The 15,770-nt window shown below is 36.2% G+C and overlaps 1 protein-coding gene across 2 annotated transcripts in view; it reads left to right on the top strand.

Annotated features, from left to right (window-relative positions):
• Positions 1-15,770, top strand: part of ulk4 (unc-51 like kinase 4) — a 227,143-nt gene that overhangs the window by 8,795 nt on the left and 202,578 nt on the right. For both annotated transcript variants that reach the window (XM_002940722.5, XM_018094985.2), the window contains 12 exons: positions 855-994; positions 2,755-2,917; positions 3,212-3,313; positions 4,410-4,487; positions 5,156-5,231; positions 6,907-6,996; positions 7,148-7,251; positions 7,527-7,596; positions 10,964-11,051; positions 11,699-11,800; positions 12,959-13,019; positions 14,545-14,720. In XM_002940722.5, coding sequence (XP_002940768.2) covers positions 855-994; positions 2,755-2,917; positions 3,212-3,313; positions 4,410-4,487; positions 5,156-5,231; positions 6,907-6,996; positions 7,148-7,251; positions 7,527-7,596; positions 10,964-11,051; positions 11,699-11,800; positions 12,959-13,019; positions 14,545-14,720 — 1,250 coding nt within the window. The remainder of the gene's footprint in view (positions 1-854; positions 995-2,754; positions 2,918-3,211; positions 3,314-4,409; positions 4,488-5,155; positions 5,232-6,906; positions 6,997-7,147; positions 7,252-7,526; positions 7,597-10,963; positions 11,052-11,698; positions 11,801-12,958; positions 13,020-14,544; positions 14,721-15,770) is intronic.

Raw genomic sequence — 15,770 nt, 5'->3', positions numbered from 1 at the left:
AAACATAAGAATAATATCAACTAATGCAGGGATCCCCAACCTTTTATACCCATGAACCACATTAAAAAAGTGAAGCAACACGAGCATGAAAAAGTTCCCTGGGTGTAAATAAGAGCTATTTGATAGCCCCTATGTGGACTGGCAGCCCACAAAAGGCTCTGTTTTGCATTACACTGGGTTTTTATGCAATCAAAGCTTGCCTCCTAACCAGAAATTCAAAAACAGACACCTGCTTTGAGGCAAATGGGAGCAACATGCAAGGGGTTGGCAAGCAACATGAAGCGCATGAGCTACTAGTTGGGGATCACTGAACTAATATATTAAATTAGGCCAATTTAAAAATGTTATAAAACAAAGTTATTTCTGGTGAATTATTTAAAAACAACTTATCTGAAAAAATGTTTTATAGGTGAACTTTCCTTTTAACTCCAAATTCCACTCTGAAGGCCTTCCTATGCAGAAAGTATACAATAGTGGAATGAATAATGAACAATCTGTATAAATGGATAACATTCACAACCCCTCTCCTTCCTCACTCATATAGCTTATCCCACGCCACCCCAAACCTCAAAGCCCACAAATTCTTGTACCTTTTTATTGTCTAAATATCTTCATTTGCTCTAAGATTTACGCATGTTCTTTATACCAACAATTTGTTATTAAAACCAACAATACAGTTGAACAGTAGGTCTAGACTATTTAAATCACATTGGTATACGTAAGCAAGTCTGGAAAAGAATGAATAAGACATATGTAATGATACAATGTGAAATAGTTAAAAAATATGAAAACTCAAAATAAACCATTTTTGCTATTCTGCTTTGGCATTCAATTTGAAATACATTTTTTTGTAGGAGGTTCCTTAGAAACAGTTATTGCTCAAGATGACCACCTGCCAGAAGAAACTGTGAGAGATTTTGCTATTGGTATAGTTTCTGGACTGAACTATATACACAAACTTGGAATTCTCTTTTGTGATCTTACCCCTCGAAAGGTACACATAGTTATAATTTTCTAAATAGATACATTAACAAGAACTGGAAAATTGCAACCTGGGTTTCATCTTTTTTAGATATTTAGAGGTTTTCGTTTGCCGTTTTTTAAACAAGTGAATAAATTATTGTGTGCACATAACTTTCTCTGCTTGCTTACTAGCAGTTATGTCTGTGAGTGAGAGCTGTGAATGTTTTTGTTATTATAAGTAAAATGTATTTTCTTGTGGGACCTACACCTTTGTCTTCAAATATATTGCGCATGTTAATAGAATTATCAAAAATATTCATTGTGTTCCTGCATCAGTCACGGAGCTCTCAATTGCTTGAGACCATCGTTTTCATTGCCGTGGTCGTCTGAAGTGGTTTCATGATTTCCAAAACATCCTACTATAACTGCAGCTGCTTTCTGTTTGGAAGGAGAATGCTGTACCTTTAGCGTTATCAGGCTAGGATTGTTCAGAAATCCCAAAATAGGCATTTATGTTCCTTTCACAGCTGACATTGCCAGTAAGATATGTAGTCTTATCTTGCCAAAATGAATTTGGTTTAAAATGGGCACTATGTTCAGCATAAATAGAATTTAAACATAAAATGTAATCATCATAGAACTATTCCACACTAAAAGATTTAGTAGCTAGTGCTTAGGTCTGATTTAGAGGCATTCTGCTTCAAGATATTGTAGAATACTGTGAGGATTGTTTTCATAATGTCTTGAGACAACACTGATATTTTTTAGGGATTTTAAGCAGTTTTCACAGCTCTTCAAGTATGCTGCATGCTCCACCTTGTGGCAGAATCTATTGATAAACTGACCTTTTTATAACTAATAAAGGAAAACTATACCCCTGGAAAATGCAGGTCTCTATAAAAATATATCTGATAAAACAGCTCATATGTAAAACCCTGCTTTATCTTTGTACTAATGGCCGCCCCTTGGGATCATATGATTAACGATGCACATGCATAAACCAAGGGCACGCATACATGCTAGGTCACATCAACCAATAAAGTGATATGTATGACAGACTGGAAAATGCACAGGAAAGAGCCTAAATAGAAAGATAACTAATAGAAAGAAATAATGCTTGGAAGGCAAATAATTAAAAACTAAAACATGAAGACCAATTAAAAGATTAAGTAAAAGCCATATTGTATTAAAAGTTAACTTTTGTGAAGTAACTATATAAGGTCACTCATGACCCCATATTACACTACCCTGCATGCTGAATTATTTTACAGAAGAGTGCAGTCTTTGGGTAACTTAACCCTGCTCCAAGCATAGATGCCAACCCAGATCTAAAGTGATCCAAAAAGCAGCTTGACTGTGACTGTTAAAATCCTGGCCCCAACCCCTGTTATGGCTATGCCATGTTCCACCTCCTGACTTGCACCTTGTGTTTCTTTGGGCGCTGATTTTATGCATTTCAGTGGAGCAGGTAAGTTTTTGGTGAAATTATAATTATCATCATCCTAATGTATGATTATTGCCCCATTCTATATTGCACTTGAAGATTCAGGTCCGGTACTAGGGGTAGGCAGAAGAGGGCACAATTGTGGAGAGAGCTAGGACCCTAGGCACATACCTCTGCTGCCTTCTCTAACTCGCTCAGCAGTGACAAGTGTTGATGGTTGGAGAGAGTTGGTTAGTGTCAGTGCAGTAGAGAGCATTTGAATGCACTGTAATTAATTCTGATAATATATGCCTCACCTACTAAAATATATCCATTTTATTTTTTATATTTTTCCTGTGATTCCATAGATTCTTCTTGATGGGCCTGGTACCTTAAAGCTGACAAACTTCAGTTTGTCAAAGGCAGAAGGGGAAAATCTTGAAGAATTTTTCGCTATGATTGGGTTAGAAGAGAGCCCCACAGAGATTGGAGAATCTACACCTCGAAAGAAACAAAGAAACAGAAAAAAAGGTATTGTAGTAGACTGAAGAACATCATATTGTCTTGTGCTTTTATGTTTTTTTATATTCCCCCTTGAAAAGGGGCACATATATCAAGTATTGATAAAATACCAAAATGTACAGCAGTACAATAATTTATTTTTCTGTAATTTATGTATTTAGAGTCCTCTGTCACAAGGAAAATTATCAAAAAAAGAAAGTTTTGATGCCACTTGTTTAACACTTATTTTGCAAATGGTACCCTGACTGGCATTCATTATTGCTATCAGAAAGGTCATAGTAATATATGAAACATTTATTGCAGGTTCTCCTGTTTATGCTGCACCAGAAGTGATAAAAGGAGCAGACTTTTCTATTGCTAGTGATATCTGGTCCCTGGGCTGTATTTTGTATGAAATGTTTTCAGGTTAGTGTCTTTTTTGTGTTCATTTAATTATTATGTCTATGCTGTCTTTTTTTTAATGTTTTATTAAACAAATCAACCGAGAAATCAAGAGACATTTAATTTGAGGGGGGTGATCCACCCAAAAAAAGCAGCTTAGCTTTACTGGAGAAAAATCATGATATTAGCTGCGCATGGGATCCAGAAACCCAAAATCCAGAAAGCTCCGAATTACGGAAAGCCTGTCTCCCATAGACTCCATTTTAATCAAATAATTCAGATTTTTAAGATTGATTTCCTTTTTCTCTGTAAAAATAAAACAGTGCTTTGTATTTGATCCCAACTAAGTTATAATTAATCCTTACTTATTGGGTTTAATTAATGTTTTATTGATTTCTTAGTAGATTTAAATTATGGAGATCCAAATTATGGAAAGACCCCTTATCCGGAATACCCTTGGTCCTGAGCATTCTGGATAACATGTCCTATACCTGTATCAATAATACAACAGCAATGTTATTATATAAATTAAAAATAAACTGATACTTTTAGGAGTAACAAAAGAGAATATCTGCATGTATTTAGGACACAAACACAATGTAAGGTTTTATATAATGGCATATGTCATACACAGTTGTCTGGAATCTGTACTACAGATAGGTTCTTTTTCTCTCTAGTGTAAAATGGCACATTTTAAGATCAGACTAGAATTGGTATCTTCAGTCAAGTGGCCCCAAAAGCCCAATGAAATAAAATGTAATTATAATTAACTATCCAATATACATTAATTAAGCATTTTCATTGTTTTTAAAGTTATTTGAAAAAGCAATTCCTATTTAAAGCGGTATCTGTTGGCTGTTTATTCTTTACACTACAGGCTCTGACGTCTAAAACAATATTATAAGCCAGACAATAAAAAGACCTAGGGCACAACTAACTCCACTTACATTATGCAAAATCAGTTTTTGTGTGACGGAACCTTTTTAACTTTTTATATTTTTTATTGAATAAATACAATGGTGAAGGTTAAGATTACATTGTAACTCATTTGTCTGTTCCAAATCTGTTTTATATGCATGTATTATGTTAAAATACCTTCAAGAAAAATCTGTCCTTACAGGCCAACCTCCTTTCTTCTCCGAAAGCTTTTCTGAATTAATTGAAAAGATCATAAGTGAAGATTTCCGCCCACCCCAAGGTAAGCTAAATACACAAGGGGGTTATTTCAAACTTATTGAATTGTCCCTTAAAGGGATTATGTCATGATTTATATGATGTACTTCATGATGTTCATTTCTAAATTACAATGCAAAAATTTTCATTCTACCATTCTACCATTTTTTCGTGAACCAACAAATGTATTTTTTTAGCTGTAATATTAGTGTGTAGGCAGCCATCTCAGTGCATTGTGCCTGATTCTGAGCTTTCAGAAGGAGCCAGTGCTACACATTAGAACTGCTTTCAGACAACCTATTGTTTCTCTTACTCCCATGTAACTGGAGGAGTCCCAGGACAGATTTGGATTTTGTTATTCTGATATCTACCACTTTTAGCAATACAGGTGTCCGGTAGCTGCTATCTTGATATTGTTTTGCTGATTGGCTTAGAGGGAAAGGGGGGGATTGATATCACTCCAACACTCCAGCACAGCAGTTAAGTGTGACTGAAGTTTATCAGAGCACAAATCACATGGCTGTAGCACCCTGTGGAATGAAGAATATGGCTAGCATCATGTAAAATTTCAAAATTACATATAAAAATATCTGCGCTTTTGAAAAAAACTAACTTTTGCTTAAGCTGGATAGCGGCTGACGCATAATTTTAAACAAAAGCTACATTTGTAATTGACCTTTGCTATAATTATAGGGCCAGCAGGCACCAAACCATCAGAAGACTTCCTTGCATTGCTCAATAGCCTCCTTCAGAAGGATCCCCAAAAACGGTATGTAAAGTTGTTGACATTATTGGAGCCTGGTGCAAGAGTGTCTTATTTGGTTAAATTATGTTTGTGACAAAGGTCAACTACCTTTTGGGTGACAAGTGTGCGCTAACAGTTGTTGAGGAGATTCCCTTTGCAGGAAATACTGTGAACCTAAAAATCAACTTTAAAGAACAATTACAATAAATAATACTAAGGGTGCCACCAGGCCAGCATACATTTAGAGTTCAGTACCATATTTCCTGTGCATCCATTGTGTCATAGAGTAAAACCTTTCTGTAACCTTCAAATAAGTGTTTTTTGTCTTTTTTCGTCCCACTATGATGTCAAAAACTTGTATCTATAATTACAAAAAAAATAAATATATATATATATATATATATATATATATATATATATATATATATAATGCTTTGGCTTTAAGCTTTATCAGAAAGGTCTATGTAAATACAGCCATAAGCACTCACAGAAACGCTGCACTGAGTTCTCTGAAAAAAGATTTCTTGTGTCTGTAATTCCTGTGTCACAGACACACAGCTTTCTGCTCTCTCCCCTCTCCTGCTCCCCCCTCCCTCAAGAATGCTAAGAACTCACCCCCCCCTTAGGAATGTGGATCTGAGCCAATCAGCAGGAAGTTGACTCATAGGGGCACATTTACTAATTCACGAACATCCGAAAAGCGCCCGAATGTGTTTTTTCCATATTGATCAGTATTTTTGTGATTTTTTCGTCGCCGCCACGACTTTTTCGCAAATTGTCGCGACTTTTTCGTCGCCGTCACGAAAAAATCAGATTGGTTTTTCCGTCGTTTACAATTGCTCAATACGAAAAAATTGCGACGGCAACAAAAAAGTTGCGCAAAATACGATAAAGTCGTGACGGCGACGAAAAAATTTTGCAGAATACGAAAAAAACTCGACGGCGACGAAAAAGACGCAAAATTTTCGTTTCCAATCCGGGATTCGAATTCGTGGATTCGAATTCGTGGATTAGTAAATGTACCCTGAGCATGTTCACTTGGTCTGGGTGTCTGTGCAGGAGTGAGGCATTATGGGAACTTTCTTTACACAGCTCAGCGTTTTTTCTTCCTGTTTGGCTTCTGATCTTCTGAACAGGTGAAATATGGGGAGACTTAAGGGCACTATTGAGACAACTGAAGGTATGCCTGCAGCTTGAGATTAACTCTTTATTAGCCTTTCCTTCTCCTTTAAGGAGTAGTGTTTCTAGATGCTTTATTGGCATTCTCCTCAAATCCCACTCTAACTGACCTTCAGCCTGAGATAACAGTGCTGTTATAGTAAAAAAGCACTGGCACTCAGAGCTACAAACAGGGAAAGCCCTTAAAAATCTTTCAAGATTGTATTACTATTGTAATTTTTGGGAGGGTGCCGATTCCTCCAGCATTGTGCACCAAGCTTTTAAATTCTGGAGAGCTAGGGTGTGCGAGGAAGGTCTCGAGTCTGTCTACTAACAGTGCTATGAGCTATGTGTTTGGATATGGGGTAAAGTGGGGGGGAGTGAAAAATGATTCTTATTCTATTTGGGTTTTTTTTGGGGGGGGGGGCATCACATTTCCATCTTAATGCCCTTTTTGATAATCTAATAGCGTTTAGTACAAGGAACCAATTGAATTTGTTCAGGATTATTATTATTAATAATAATAAATATTCTCCTACAGAATAACTTGGTCTGAATTACTGCGGCATCCGTTTTGGAGAGATGCGTTCAGTGACAGTGACGCAGCTTGCCCAAATGTCTCCAATCAAAGGTAAGGTCCCTTTCATTGCTCTACTTGCTCTATTGTACGTCAATATGAAGTATTAGTTTTTTATAGTACATTCAGCAAGATAACAGTGCTTAAATAAGGTAATACATTGTTTAGTTATAATCATACTTACATGAAATGTATTCTTTGCCAGGGTTAAGAATGAATCTTTTTTGAAAAGTGATTCGATAGAAGTGTCAGAAATCAGTATCGCTTCAGAAAGGACATCTGGCAGTCTCCAAAAATCATTTAAAATTGGTGAGAAGTTATATGTGCTGTATAACTGTTACTGTCATACTATTAAATCATTAGATTGTTTTCTTGATCAGCAGCAATCCCTAGCAAATCAATAAGTCTGTCTCTGATACCAATTGCAGATATTTGTCCCCTAAAAATGCAAAATGCTCCCATTTATCTTATTTCATTGAATGGGTCATATTATGGTTTATTTGTAAAACTGCTGAGATATCATCTTCTGCTTTGAACTATCAGACTTTTTTTTTCACATTTTATTTTCCATGCTTCCATTTCAGAAAATCCAGCAGATTTAAGGCCTAAAAGTGCAATGAATGAGGAATCAAATGAGAGTATTTTTCTTCTGAGGTAATATTTAAAAACATTTTCAGTTGTAGGAAAACTGTAAAATAAAGAACTTAAATGGTATTGAACTGTATGCTGTGGGCAGTAATATTCTAATTGGTCTGCATTTTAATTGTTGTTTATTTAACATTTTGTCCTTCAGAATTTAAATGGTTTTATCAGGATCTCTGTTAGAGTAGACAATCTTGCATCTTATTACCTACTTCATATCCTCCATGCTAACATCCACACAGGGTCGGACTGGGACACCGGGAAAAATCCCCGGCTCTCTGCGCTCCCCCTGCCTGACCGCTCCTCCCCATACGCGTTAAATTTATGGCGTCGGGTAGGGGGCCCTGCGAGGGGGGTTAGGGGGGCCCCTACGAGGGGGTGGCGGTGCGGGCACCTGCAGGGCCCCTGGGGCGGGAGCATCCGACCCTGCATCCACATCCATTATTTCTTTATGGTGCATATTCACTAGTAATTCTTCTTCACTACAGATATACAGGGAAATGCTTTGGTAAATATACACCGAAAATGTACTCCAGCAAAATATTGGTACATTACACTCCCAGTGGTATAAGTTTGACTTAAATATGCAATGTAAATATGCAATGTCACCACAAAAACATATCTGACTTTCACTGAGTTAGATAGGGAGAAAATTTGCACTTTAGTGTGTGTGTGGCTCATAGTCCTTGAAAACACTTAAAAAATTCCAGAGGGGCTGCAGTATGATACCATATAGACAGTCACTATTTATTGGGCTGGCTGGGGGCTGTTTGGACCTCTGTGTGCTTGAAATACCAGGGCCTGTATTTAGGCCACACAAAAGTAACAAAGTTTTTTGTCAGGTTCTTTCCAACATATTCAAGTACTGTGTTTTTTCATTGCTGAGTACTTCAGGTAGTGTTGATAACCTCTAAACTGCCTTAGTGATCAAAATTGACTTTATTAGTGATGGAATACACTTAGAGAGGTTAGGATTCACAGCCTATGTAATTAAAGAGAAAGGTTACTTTTGCTAGCCGCTAACTTTTAACATTTCTCTGTAACCCAATCTCGGCTGGAAGTATATTTAAAGGGGATCTATACCATAAATTCTTACAATGCACTAAACAATGTAAAATAGAAGGAAGTGCTTTTATTTTAATACCTTTGGGTTCAAATATGTCCATAACTGCTTAAAAACTGTGCTCTACCCAGACCTTATGCCAGCTTCCGGTTTAGACTCTTCAGTATACAGCTCAGAGCTGCCAGCCCTGATAGACTTCAATGACACAACCTTACCTACTTAAAGTGAAGTGAATATTCATAGAGTGGGCGGGGCTTAGCAATGTCACAGACAGTCCATTCCTGCTCTACTGGCTCCTCCCCCCGGCAGCAGCACAAGCAGAGACACAGAAGGAGGGAGGGGTTTTCCCTGCTGCTGTTGAGTAAAGCCTGTCAGTCAGTGCTGTGACCAGTTCCTGTGAGACTGAAGCGACACTCCTATGTCTCATTTGGCTCTGGCTTCAGACTGGAGAGCTTGTGTATGCAGCTCTCATATAATGGCAGTTTTAGGAGGCAAAATGCTTTCAAAACATCTTTCTTTCTGCATCATTTCACATTTTGAGGGAGGATGAATATTATAACTGAATATGAACTTTATATAAAATGTCTCCTTTAACACCCTTCGCACACTTTTCGATATCTATATAATTTTCGAGTCCTCTCAATTTTGTTTCCTTGTATACTTTTGGGAGCCAAGAGATGTGCTCATTAAAACTAATGGGAACCTCAGCATTGATTTGAACTTAAATATTTGTATCACTCCTCTTAATTGAGAATAGATTTTGAAAATACTATCAAAAGACTTCAGCTTAAAAAGCCCCAATTGTTATAGCACTGTATTAGAAGCTTTGGAAAAATCCAAAAAGACCACATGTTGTTTCCTTGTCATAATAGATTATTAAATTTGTCTGATATGATCTGGCCTTCAAAAAGACATGCTGATTTTTACTTACAATAAATACATTACATTGAATGTAATCCCTTAACAAAGCTTATGTTGTGCAATACATAGTACCATATCCTGCATCAGCCATTGACAACTTGTTTGAGCAGAGCAATGAGTGCCATTACATAGCTGATATCCTACAAAAAACGTGAGACTTCGCATTTTTGGCAGATATCGGCTACATGTGCCTGCACCCGAATATATTCAATTCATTCAGATGCAGGCACGAGTAGGAAGATTTTTAAGCATATTGGAATGTATTCTCGGCAAGTGGTTTTCATCTTGTCGAAAATATGCTCCATGCACTATGTGTGGCATTAGCCTAAACGTTTAACAGCTGCTACAGCAAACTGAGCATGTGAGTATCACTGACACTCCTAACATATCTAATATGGTGATCTCCTGTAATAATATTAAAGGCCTCGATCATTACTGATGCTGAAGCTTTAGACTGGTGAACAATGTTCACTATATAAATATAGCCATATTGGGTTTTAGGGTTGAGTTTAGTTAGTTTAGAGTAAATAAATCAGAAATGTCTTGAATTACTGGCATTATTAGTACTTTTAAAAAAAAATATAACAGTACAGGTATTGGATCCCTTATCCGGAAACCCGTTATCCAGAAAGCTCTGAATTACGGAAAGACCATCTCCCATAGACTCAATTTTAATCAAATAATTCAGAATTCTAAAACTGATTTCCTTTTTCTCTGTAGTAATAAAACAGTACCTTGTAATTGATCCTAAGAACTAAGATATAAATATTCCTTATTGGATGCAAAAAAAAATCATATTGGGTTTATTTAATGTTTTATTGATTTTTTTAGTAGACATAAGGTATGGCGATCCAAATTACGGAAAGACCCCTTATCCGGCATACCCTTGGTCCCAAGCATTCTGGATAACGGGTCCTATACCTGTATGTGTTTTATATGTGTGTTAAATGCACATGTTGGTCTGTTCAGGTAATAGTCATGAAGAAAAGCATGAAAGCTTACACATAGGGGCACATTTACTAATCCACGAATGTCCGAAAAGCGTCCGAATGCGTTTTTTCGTAATGATCGGTACTTTGCGACTTTTTCGAGCTCTCAATACGAAAGTTGCGACAATTCGCGAAAGTCGTAATGGCTATGAAAAAGTCGCGACAATTCACGAAAGTCATAATGCCAATGAAAAAGTTGCAAGTCGTACCGGTTACGGAAAAATCGCGATAATTTACGGGAAAGTCGAAACGGCGACGAACAAATCGGAACAAATACGAAAAAGTCGCAAAATGTTCGTTTTCCAATCCGAATTTTTCTCATTCGGATTCAGATTCGTGGATTAGTAAATCAGCCCCTTAGTTGCAATCAATGTGAATAAGCTTATATATTTTTTTTATACTGTAGCTCCTGTAGTACTCTAAGGCCCGGAACTGCAACAGAGAAAAATCCAGCAGATATTATTAATATGCAGCACAATATAGAAATGACCAAGGTAAGTGAACCTATTTGATAAGCATGAGTATATACAGTAAAGGACATAGTAGTTTTTTTTTTTTACATAGACAGGTATAAGATCTGTTATCCAAACGTACCTTAAAAAAAAATAAAATGATTTTATTTTATTAACAAAATCATTAGATTGCATGAATGGGTTACAGCTTAAAAACATAGTAGATTATCTTACTATCAATTTAGAATCACCAAACTGTGCTGTGCTGATGTACCACACAGTCTTACAGTATATAATTGTAATTTGTATAGATCTATGTTTAACATATGTATGAATTATTATATCACTGATGTTTTTGCCTTCTGCAACTACAACTCTGTACATCTGTAAATGAAATTTTTGCTTCTCCATTCACCTTCAGGTTGCCGAATGACTTCATTCCCTTTTTTTCATGTTAAATAATCCTGTGGTCCTTTTTGATTTTGAACCTTTAAAAATTGCTTGATCCAAGAATCCAGAATAGTGAAAACAGTGTAAAAGTTTTTTAATCTGTTAATATGATTATATAATGTGCATTTTAAAACAAAATTGACAGTTTAAATGGTATATTTTTATGTATATGAAATATATTATGAAAATTGTTCTTGTACATTTGCTGCTCATGCAAATTCCCTTTTCTTCAATTTCAGGGGGAAGAGTTGTGTCCTCCACAAGACTTACAGAGTAAAATTAAAGACCTTCTCTTTATTGATGCTGATCTCATTGTGACTCCTGTGATAGATAACCCAAAGGTACAAGAAAAGCATTGTTTATATTTTTAATTTCTCACAAAGGCGCAAAATGTAGATCTTTAGAATATACTTCTTACCATAAAATTTACCATTTACCATAAAATTTGACAGCCATTTACTGACAGTAAACAACTGTAAACAATGACTGACGAACTGTAAATTCTTACAAAAGGTCTATTTGTGTCTTTTAATACAGTTAAATGTATATTAAACAATTAACAATCTAGATCAGCTATAATTGGGATTACCGTTTTAAAATGGCACTGTGTCAAGTTTTTCATAATGCCCTATCTTATTTACAAAGAGTATTACATTTTCTTTATGTAGTACATTCAACATGTCAAGCTCCACATTACTCAGCACACTAGAAGAATGAACAATTATAAAAACTATGCAGTTAACAAAAAGCTTTATTAAAGGAACAGTAACACCAAAAAAATTAAAGTGTTTTAAAGTAATTAAAACATAACATACTGTTGCCTTGCACTGGGAAAACTGATGTGTTTGCTTCAGGAACATTACTATAGTTTATATAAATAAGCTGCTGTGTAGCCATGGGGGCAGCCATTCAAAGGAGAAAAGGCACAGGTTACTTAGCAGATAACAGATAAAATACCATTGTATTCAACAGTATTTATCTGCAATGTAACCTGTGCCTTTTCTACTTTTGAATGGCTGCCCCCCCTTGGGTACACAGCAGCTTATTTCTATAAACTAAAGTAGTTTTCCTGAAGCAAACGCACAACTTTTACCAGTCCAGGACAGCAGTACATAATAGTTTAATTACTTTGATACATTTTCATGTTTTGGTGTTACTGTTCCTTTGAGATTCTTAATTGATATACTGCCTGCATGTTCACTTTGGAAAGTTATCAGTTACTCTTTGAACTTACAGTCTAATTTACCTACAACACATGCACAAAGAAACCATATAATAATCAGTTTAACATGCCTGTATGTTTCTGAAGTATGGAAGGAAACTGCAGTAAGTATACCCAAAGAAAACATAATAGAACCTACCTATAGAAATGTATTATTAAATGCTAAAATAGCATTTGTCTATAACTGCAGTATTTACATTTAGAGGTTCCCATTGAACAATGTGAATTTTGTAGATTGACTTCTGTGATCTGTGAGTTGGAATGTTTTTCTTTTCAGATTATGAAACCTTTACCATTGCGATTTGATGTGAAAACCCTAGGCTTGCCTGCACTCTCAGGTAAACAATGCCTTTATCTAAATAAGCAATATTTAACATGATGTTGTTACACTAAGCACCATATGTAATAAAACACACAAAGTTTGCCCAGGAGTTGTTTTAAAATCAAGCTACTTAGTTACACTGTTCTGTTCCAAAACTTTATAAAAACTTGACTGTTTAGACTGTGCTGGGTACTAATTAAAGGATGCTGTTAAAACTGGAGTGAACATGGAATGTAATATAATTATAATTGATGATGTCAATGTCATTTATGTTTGTTTGGTTGCACATTTTGAAAGTTATAAAGCTTGCTGGCCACCATATTAAAGGAGCAGTTCACTGCACAAAATAAAAAATGTTTTCAATATAGTTAGTTAGGCAAAAATGTAATCTATAAAGGCTGAAGTGAGCAGAAGTCTAACATAATGGCCATAACACTACTTCCTCCTTTAGAGCTCTCTAAGCTGTTAGGAGTCAGTAGCCAATCAGTGACTAGAGGGGGGCCATATGGGACATAACTGCTCAGTAAGTTTGCATTTGAATCTAACCTGTGTGCTTACAAACTAAATTAACAATTATGTCCCATGTGGTCCCCCTAAAGTCACTGACTAACTAAGAGGTTAGAGAGCTAAAAACAGGAAGTAGAGTTCTGACCATTATGTTAGACATTTGGTCACTCCAGCCTTTATAGATTATAGGAATATTTTCTATTTTGCGCAATCTATCTATTTTACACAGTTTAAGTTTTACACTGAACTGTTCCTTTAAGGTTACCATTAGTCCCTGTTTCAGGGGGACTGACTCTGTTTCAGATTTCCTGTCCCTGTGGAAAATTGATCCCGGCTAGCACCCGCACCACTGAAAGCTTTGCCTGGCTGTGCCCATGACAGCACAGGAAAAAGGAAGGAGTGTTCTGTCACCTGACCCTCATTCCTTGTCCCACACCCTCCTAACTTCCTGGACCAGCTTTTCTGCTGCTGAAGGAAGAAAGCATATGTATAAAATTATTTTGAAGTTATTCTAGGGAAATATATTATGATTAAAATATGTGGCTGTGATTTTGTGAGTGTGCAGCATTGGGGGGAGTAGCTAAAAATTGGGCATGGCATATAAATTTTTGCGTATCGTGCTGCAGGTCCCCCAGCCCCTTCTTGTCCACGGGTTTCAATTCAGAAATCTGGTAACCTTACATTATAACCTCACCTAGTCAGTGCCCAAGTGATTTCATGGCATGTAGGTGCTGCAACGTTGTCACTTCCTGTTGGACCAGGGCATCTCACCAGACAGTATGTGCGGCCATTACCCAGAAGGAGGTGGCTAGGGCAAAAACTTCTGCACTGGCCTTCTGACTTTATCCTGAGCAGGAAATGTCACTATGTTCCTGGTACCCTTTAGTCTGAACAATAAAGATTAAAAAACAGTGATCTACATATCTGCATTCGCACTTTACAGTGAATATGCAATATTGCACTACTGCATCCTTCAGTATGGTTTTTATGCTTAATAGGCAAATGTTTTATTTGTCTTATTTTGTTTTATACAGCTGAAAAACTTGTATTGCTGAAAGAACAAGACTGGGATAACTTCCTGACACAAATCTGTTCCCTTATGGACTCCGCAGAGAAGGCAGGGCCAAGAGTAAAGCTGAATTTGCTTAGCTATTTGTGCAGTGTTGCCAGCAATAAAGAAACTTCTACCAGGCTGATTAACTCACAAGCTGTAAGTAATCTACTATATATGATGTTTTTGTTTAATGACTTGGAAATATTTTGTATGAATAAAGAACTGTAATTCCTGCCAAACAGATGTAGCAAAACATTTCCAACAATTGCCACATTTTTCTTTCATTAGCATATTAGTGGGATTTTTCTATTTGTTATTACAGGTATGGGACCTGTTATCTGGAAACACGATATCCGGAAATTTCTAAATTATGGGAAGGCCATCTCACATAGACCCCATTATAAGAAAATAATTGTAATTTTTAAAAATTAAATCATTTTTAAAAATTAGAATTATTTGTTTATAATGGAGTCTGTGGGAGATGGCCTTCTGTTCATTTGTAACATTTTAGATAACTGGTTTCCTGATGAAGTATCTACTTACCATTATTAAAGTTTAGGCTATGCATTATTAACTCCTGTTACAGTTGCAGTTGCAATATGCTGCAGCTTTGGTGTGAATGTAATCTATTGCATATTTAAAACTCACAGCAGTATCAATATATTGATAGAATGCCTTTGTTTCACATAAAAATTGCCTTAGGTAAATGGTAAATCAGAACAACTATTTGATTAATTACTGGGCTTTTAACAGTACACCTAACATTTTTAAATAGCTGTCAGGACAATGCCATCTAGTGTTACAACAGAATAATCACAGCCCTCGCATTAAAAAGCAAAAGAAGTGTTCACTTGAAGAGAAAATTCATCAGCTTACATATCAGTATAGCCAGTCTCTGTATTCAATAATGCTTCAGTTGCCACTTTTCATCAAGCTGTTTTTTTTTTTTAAAGCACACATACCAAGCTGAAAATCAAAATTGTTAGGGGGTTGTCACAAACACAGCATTTTCTCTGCTGGCATGGATATGTCTAATGTACTCCAGTTCACCCCGTAGTGTGTGTTCACTGACATGCACAGGATCAGCCTGTCAGTGCACACATGGGGGTAGATGTCTGCTCGGAAATGTGAAAGTATGCATTTTAGCATACAGAACATGAACTGACTTTTCCTTTGCTAGTGTAGCTAGAAAACACTATTAGAAAT

The sequence above is a fragment of the Xenopus tropicalis genome, chromosome 6 (genome assembly GCF_000004195.4).
Source record: "Xenopus tropicalis strain Nigerian chromosome 6, UCB_Xtro_10.0, whole genome shotgun sequence".
Taxonomy (NCBI): domain Eukaryota; kingdom Metazoa; phylum Chordata; class Amphibia; order Anura; family Pipidae; genus Xenopus; species Xenopus tropicalis.
Note: the sequence above shows the minus strand (reverse complement) of the source record. Positions and strands in the feature narration are given on the sequence as shown.